This window comes from Austrofundulus limnaeus, unplaced genomic scaffold (assembly GCF_001266775.1).
Source record: "Austrofundulus limnaeus strain Quisiro unplaced genomic scaffold, Austrofundulus_limnaeus-1.0 Scaffold86, whole genome shotgun sequence".
Classification (NCBI taxonomy): Eukaryota; Metazoa; Chordata; class Actinopteri; order Cyprinodontiformes; family Rivulidae; genus Austrofundulus; species Austrofundulus limnaeus.
Window position 1 is genome coordinate 317,567 of NW_013952488.1, and position 7,249 is coordinate 324,815.

Sequence of the window (7,249 nt, forward strand, 5' to 3'; positions counted from 1 at the left end):
ATATATATGTATATGTATATGTATGTATATCCCCTATTTGTGGTGCCCACTAGATGGACACTACCCTTATCATTTGCCAACATTGTCTCTGCCACTATAAAAGATTTGTGCCCGCCATTGTCTGTAATAATTTACACCAATAACCTAAACTTATAGAATGTATGCTTATTTTTTTATCTTGGTCTGCACCAAGATGGTGGCACAAATTCTCTCGTTTGGCAACAGACTGCGCTGCGGTTGACCGTTCCAGTGGATCAACATTCTAGCTCTGAGAAATGGAACAACACGTCTAATAGCATCGGTTTCACTTCGGTTTCTGTTTCTTGTTTAGTCACATTCCTTTCTACCAGTCTTTCTGCCATCCTGGGAGAAAAATATTTTTTAGCAAGCATGATTTAAAAATTGTTGTACCTTTAGGCGTGGTGATGCAGTGCCACACGGAGGACTCGCTTTTCCTCTGAATGGAGAGGAACCTTGCTTTGGCAGAGAAGCAGTATTTTGTGTTGTACTCCATCAGCTGATATTTGTACGGGCTGTTGACCACTGGAATATGTTGCTACGAAAGCACAACTTTGACAATAAGTTGGTGAGATCAGAGATCAGAAGCGTTGTGTAAATTATTTTTACTCACCATCTGGTTGAGGTGGGTATTGTGGATGGAGAGGTTGTAAGACATGTGGTGGTAGATGTGCTTCATAGGAGTAAGCACTGAGGTGTGATTGTTTGCTAAATGCCTCATCGGTCCCTTCAGACTGATAACGGCGCTGTTGTTCTCTATTTCCACAGAAACCTCCGGGGCGCCAAAAACAGCTATATGGACAGACAAAAACTGAAAACTCCAAGGTCAACCTTACCAAGACGTTCAAGTTACATCTAAATTTGTAAAACCTGTTGTTTTTTTTTCAGGATGGTGTGAGAACAACTGAAGCCAGTGATTAAGTACTTACTTTCTGACTTTGGATCAAATCTTGGTGTCAAAACCCAATTTGAAGTTGATTGTGGTCTAACAGCACGGACTCTGGCAAAATATCCTTGATCCACATCCTGCGTCTCAGTGCTCAGGTCGCACCAAGTCCGTGCTATTTTCCTGCACAGCTTAACTGGTCTCCAGTCTTTCAGTTTTCCCTTGCGGTTCTTGATGGGTTCTCCATAGCTGCGAAAGACAAAGTACAGTAGACCAAATCAAGCCCAGTTGAGTGCACATTCTTTTAAAAATAAAATATTGTTGTCAAATCTTGACTCCAAATTCCTGACTTACACAGCATATTCCACTGTAAATATTGTGTTTGGCGAATCATCTCCTGGTAACCAGTGCAGCACGTTCCTCAGGTTCACAGAGGAGAAGCTGACTTCAGTCGGTTCTGGAATCGAAGTGGAGACTGAGGAGGAATGGAATCAAATGTAGAGATTTAGAAACATGTTTTTTTCCTCTGGACGTCTCAATCTGACAAGCAGTCTGACTGATCCCACCACTGTAATCCTTTGTATTTCTTATAACACACAGAAGTAATTTAATCTCATTATATACACAAAGGGGAAAAAAAAGCCATTTCTGTCTGGGAAACACGTGGGTTTTAGAGCTGTGAGTATAGACTAGCAGTGAACAATTTAGTGAAGCACCTGGTGTTTTTGTGAAATAAACACCAATACGATTCATACTGGTCAAGAGGGCACAATGAAACTGGACCCCAAAACCACTTAACTGATATTGAAACTACAAATAAAAAAGATATTTCTCATTCCATTGTTCCGCTTATACCATGTAAGTAGACGTTATATTAATGGTAAAATGCAACTTAGTACTTTTGCTAATGTAATACATTGTGCAAAATTCAGTACCTATCCTATGAGAAGTTGAAGGTTTTGACTTTTTATACTAAACTACAATTGCATATTAGAAAGATAGAACAAAAATATAAAATAAAAACAAATGAAAAAACGGGTAAAAACCCATAAAATACACATTAGCCTAAGAGAGTCATCTACTCCATTATCATGAACAACGTTCTAATCAGTGATGTACAAACAGAGCGTGGCCTTTTCCTGTAAAATGGRCGGCATGTTTAATAAGCTCTTCAAACAGTGAATTATTCATTTAACTTGTAATATGTTGTATAAAATGTTTGTAAAATTACATAAATGAATAATGAAGACATTTTTCACAATAAAAATTGTATCAATCATGCTTACCAAGTTTCCATCTGCATTTCTCCCCTAAATTCAATTTGAGCATAAGGATTATTTTCACGTTTTCACAAATTAATCAAACTGCCTGTTTCAGGTCATTCTGAGTATCAAAGTTAATTTGAAGCTTTAGATGTGGAAGTTTGCATTCACCTTGACCATTGTACAGCAGTTAAAGAACTGATTTATGTAATGAATAAGTAATAATAAAAGTTAGTAACAGTCACAAAGCATTTTATAATAAATATTTATAATAAATATTCCTCATTCTCATAATATAACTATTTTATGTACTTTATTTYAAGTCCTGTTCCAGTTGTACTTGTCATGTTTATTAGATGACCTCTTGAATACTTCTGGCATACAAAGTGAGYTTCTGCTGTTATAAAGTTGCCTCAGATCTTCTCTACATTGAGATTTATTTATTCAGGAGATTTATTCAGGATTAAATGAAAGGCCGCCTGAAACTATCAAAAACTTTGGCCTGAACTTTACACGGTAAAGGCCGATTATTTATGGAAACAAAGTCTAAATGACTCAACTATACATATTTAATTTTAATTTAATGCAGGACATTCTCCCCTTGTTAGTTTAATGCAGACTTACCTGCGCAGGGCAGAACCAAAAGGCTAATAAAAATCCACTCAGTCCACATCTCGGTAAGGAGCGATCATGTTTTCAAAACAAATAATCCGTTTTTCTTTAGCTCCGAGCGCCTCTTCTTCAGGCAGCACACCTGTCGCTACAGGTGTTTCTCCTCGCGACCAAACCAAATCAGAACGATGTACGAGGAAACAACGCGGCATGAATTATGTCAGAGGGGRAAAATGATCCCTGCCTGTCAAGGCTAAACCTGTTAAACCTCAATGATTTACGGCGAATCCAGCTTGTTTCCGTGTTTGAGGAAGGAATGTGATCTCGCTTGTTTTGTGCACATTACACCTGAGCAGGTGTTTTCACAACCCAAGTGTTCCCCGCTTTTTCGTAGCAAAAACACATTAAATTATTTTATTACCCTTCTTAGAAAAGATTGAAGGATGTTAATTTATATTTCTCATTAGTTTTATTACAGCTTAACCTTCAAAACTTTTATTTTATTTTTGATATGTGCTAAACTAAAACGGCAAAGATAGTACTTTATTAGCTGCCTATAATTAGCATTAGCTTCATTACTATAAACCCATATCATCTGACACTTGACTGTGTCTTTTAAAACTATTCATTTTACAATTTTAAATGCGCATGTAAGTGCACGAGACCAACACTAGTATCTGTAATTCCTAGTTTGTGTTTTGGTAAATAGAACATTCTAAAATATATACACTATACAGTTTTTAAAAATTACAATCTATAATTATGGCAAATTATTAGACCACAGCGTGTAAATTAACTGTGCGCAGTCAAAAGACAGCGGAACCCTTGTCTTGTGCTTGTAATGTGTACCCGGAGTGTTTTGGTGGTGGCCACATGATCTCACGGTGCTCTTCTGTTAGCGTTTAGCCTGTGGAAAGCAGAAAGTGTTTTGTTTTCTTCGGCGATGTTTAGGTAAAAATTGGACCCGTCGCTGTTGCAGACATGGCGCTTTCAATGGAGACGCAGCTGCAGAGCATCTTTGAAGATGTTGTGGTAACTCTAATTTTCGTGAACATATTTAAGTGCGCTAATATTTGTTAGCATTCAAAATTAGCATTTCACTGTTATTCGCYGAGCTTTCCTCATATTTGCAAATTTATTGACCGTGCAAACATAAAAATGCATTTGATCAGATAAATGCGTGAATGTACATAAAGAGCCGACTGTTTTTAAACAATTTAACACTGTTAGCTTGCTTTTTCATGTGTAAATTATGAAGTCTTTGTCTGAAAACATCACAGTTCTTTAAGCAAATCATGTCCTCATGATCATTATCTTCAAAATTTACCTCTGAACTCACCATAGCAKAGAAACCACCATAGAAATTTTGTTATAAGTTCGATTTTTGAACATTTTTGTGTCTTTTCCATATATTTTTTTCTTACTTTTACAGAAAACAGAGTTGATAGAAGAAGCTTTTGCTGGGTAAGGTGGCTCCAGATTTACTTACATCTAATTAATAATTCTATACTTATATGCATTAAAGGTGTTTTATGAAGTTTTCAAAAGCTTAGGATGGGTTTTCAATTTTATTCTTACACCACAACTGTTGAAGCCTGATTTGAAGTTGTTGGTTTTATTCTGCTCGCACTCACATCAGATAGAAAACCCCACACCCAATTACTCAGTATTGGGAAATCAGTTAAGACCATTATGGTCACACGCAGGAAACTCACTGGTAACACATTAGGTTGTGCTTTCCCTTCTGCTAGGAAGGAACTTAGAGCATAAAAGCACCAGCTTTCTGAGTATCGAGGAATCTCTCGATATCAAACTTCACCATCATTACTAAGGTGTGGGCTATTGAGATAATTTTTTTAAACTTTCAGTGACAAGTGATTTAGGGTTAAATAGAGAATTATCCCTCCACTAGGRCAAAAGACTGATGCAACAGTAGAGAAGCAGTAATATTTTAAAAAATCATTARAAAATGTAAACATAAACTGTGTTTTTAGGATGTTTATGGACTCTCCAGAGGATGAGAGGACTAAACTAATCAGCTGTCTTGGAGCTTTTAGACAGTACTGGGGAACCCTGCCACAGGTTTTACACCAACACAGATAAAAACTTGCTAACATAATAATTGATGAACTGCCTATTTGTTTTTTCTTATTTCCATTACCTGTTTGTCTTTTTTGCAGGAGTCTCATGAGCARTGTGTGCAGTGGATAGTGCGATTCATACACAGTCAGCACAGTCCCAAAAGGATCGCGTTCTTGTACGATTGTCTAGCAATGGCTGTGGAGACCAGTTTGTTACAACCCAGGTCCACACTCTCACTCATCAAAACCTGCTTTCATTGATCTATTTTCACTTAGATATGCATTTAAGTTGATTTAGTTTTTCCATTTGACTGTAAAAATAGTTGTGTGCTTAAAATTGGATAAATTCTTAAAGCTGACTAGTTGTTAAATATTTTTGCAATTATATTAAATTCTTTATTGTGGTTAAATCTGACACATGACAGGCTGTGCATTGTACATTTATTTCTTGGTAATCATTCATCTAATGATTTTGTTTACTTTTAGGATGGTTTGTGTAGCTCTGATAAGTTCCGATAGTTTGGAGTGGGAAAAGACGCAGCTGTGGGCCTTACTTTTCAAACTGATTCGCAAGATCATCGGTGGCGTGGACTATAAGGTCTCTAACCCAAACATGCACACAGCTTTAGGAGATTTTACACAAACTTTACATGAAATGCTCCACAATCAAGTATTCTATATTTAGAGATCGTTTTGCCAAATCTGTACCACATTTTAGCATTTCCCTGGGATGTTTCTGCTTCTCTTGGATGAAATGTGGACCACTTTTGTCAGACGCAGTAGAGTTTTGAATCTGGATTCACCACTTGTCTTTTGATTCATATTCCAGGGTGTCCGTGATCTTCTGAAAGCTGTACTGGATAAAATCCAAACTATTCCCACTACCGTCAGCTCTGCTATAGTCCAGCAGCTTCTGGCTGCAAGAGAAGTAACCTCCTATTTGTGTTTTAAAATTTACATTCTTGTATTTTTTTTTTACTTATTATTTTTTGTAAATAAATCACATTTTCATCTTTTTATTTTTGCTTGTATTTTAGGTGGTTGAATATATCCTGGACAGAAATGCGTGCCTCCTGCCAGCCTACTTTGCGGTCACAGAAATTAGAAAATTATATCCAGAAGGACAGCTCTCACACTGGGTAAGTGGGTGATTTTGTGTTTGTTTAAAAACTCATATACAACGTTGTCACTGTGTATCTAACGCTTTCATTTTACAGCTTTTAGGCAGTTTGATCTCAGACTTTGTGGACAGTTTCAGACCAACAGCCAGAATCAACTCCATTTGTGGTAAGACTTAAAGATTTATAACTCTGCAAGATTTTAAACAATTCTAGCTTAGATAATTGCTCTGTATTCGCTTTGTTAGTGTTTATATAAAAATCTGAAGTGTTTCAACTCATCCATATACCTATACCTGGAATGTCCTGAAGGAGGTCAGCGTTTGATATATAAATTGTTGAAATAGCACAAAAACTGTGAGATTCGCAACAAAAAACATACAGAAGAGCTAGAAGCACTCGGAGAGTGCAAACCTCCGCCAAGACCATTTTCCCCCATCCTGTAAGAGTTAATGCGCAAAAGGAGAGATGAAAACACATTTGCTGAATAAGTTCTGATGTAGCGAACATTTAAGCAGGCAGTATGCACGGGATTTCTTCTCGGTGGAGTCCAATGTGAAAAAAAGTCAGACTCGTCACCCGACGTTATTCATCGTCAAACTGGTGTCGGATTAAGCTCCTAAGTTTTTATCAGTCACATTTCACCATGTAAAACGTCTGTTTTATCCCCTTGTATGAGTTTGTAATGGTTTGACTCTCTTTATAAAGTGCTTCCTGGCTCCCCCAGTCTCCAAACTTTGAGGCCCGGCAGCAGCTCTCTGTTTACAAGCCTAGTAGTGAGAAACTGTTTTGATTGGTTGTTTCGGGAATGTGGTGTGTTTGAGGAAATGGGAAAAATGGGTTTCATGGTGTAGTCACGCACTTCCTGGTCACAAAACGTTCTGTAAATGTGCATAATATTATGGCAAAAATTATTCATCATTAAATGTGGTTTTAACATTACTTTTATAAAGTTTGAAGTCCGTGCTGTCCAATCCAGCTCATTGTTTTTTACAGAAGCCCTGTGAAAGCATCACAGCTTTGCCAGTCTCAGAGTGTTAAAAAAATTTCTGTATCTGCAACGTGATCCAGAAGATTACCAAAATTTAAAGGTGTGTTCCTTGGCCCAGTACCCACATTTGCTAAAAATGTCATGACAATCCGTCCACAAGTTTTTGAGTAATGTTGTCCACAGACAGAATGACAGACAGACATACGTAACCGAAAACATTACCTCGCCCTTGGCGGAGGTAATTAAGTGTTGAGACCTGCAGTGTGAACGTAGCCATTGAT

General features: G+C 37.3%; 2 protein-coding genes and 1 long non-coding RNA gene across 3 annotated transcripts in view; 2 read left to right on the forward strand and 1 right to left on the reverse strand.

The window, feature by feature from the left end:
• The window catches only part of LOC106520015 (uncharacterized), a 7,166-nt gene extending 6,345 nt beyond the window's left edge, over positions 1-821 (forward strand). Inside the window, exon 3 of the long non-coding RNA XR_001310502.1 lies at positions 787-821. This is a non-coding gene — a long non-coding RNA (uncharacterized LOC106520015). The remainder of the gene's footprint in view (positions 1-786) is intronic.
• Positions 1-3,165, reverse strand: part of il20ra (interleukin 20 receptor, alpha) — a 6,624-nt gene extending 3,459 nt beyond the window's left edge. The window contains exons 1-5 of the mRNA XM_014011906.1: positions 2,791-3,165; positions 1,259-1,379; positions 948-1,153; positions 632-810; positions 412-556 (exon numbers count right to left, since the gene is read on the reverse strand). Coding sequence (XP_013867360.1) covers positions 412-556; positions 632-810; positions 948-1,153; positions 1,259-1,379; positions 2,791-2,839 — 700 coding nt within the window. The 5' untranslated portion in view covers positions 2,840-3,165. The remainder of the gene's footprint in view (positions 1-411; positions 557-631; positions 811-947; positions 1,154-1,258; positions 1,380-2,790) is intronic.
• Positions 3,166-3,713: 548 nt separating this feature from the next.
• med23 (mediator complex subunit 23) overlaps positions 3,714-7,249 on the forward strand; it is a gene marked incomplete at its 5' end in the record, with an annotated part of 24,623 nt that continues 21,087 nt past the window's right edge. The window contains 8 exon segments of the mRNA XM_014011909.1: positions 3,714-3,810; positions 4,211-4,242; positions 4,773-4,860; positions 4,959-5,083; positions 5,346-5,457; positions 5,689-5,787; positions 5,897-5,998; positions 6,077-6,146. Of these exon segments, the coding sequence (XP_013867363.1) occupies positions 3,760-3,810; positions 4,211-4,242; positions 4,773-4,860; positions 4,959-5,083; positions 5,346-5,457; positions 5,689-5,787; positions 5,897-5,998; positions 6,077-6,146 (679 nt within the window).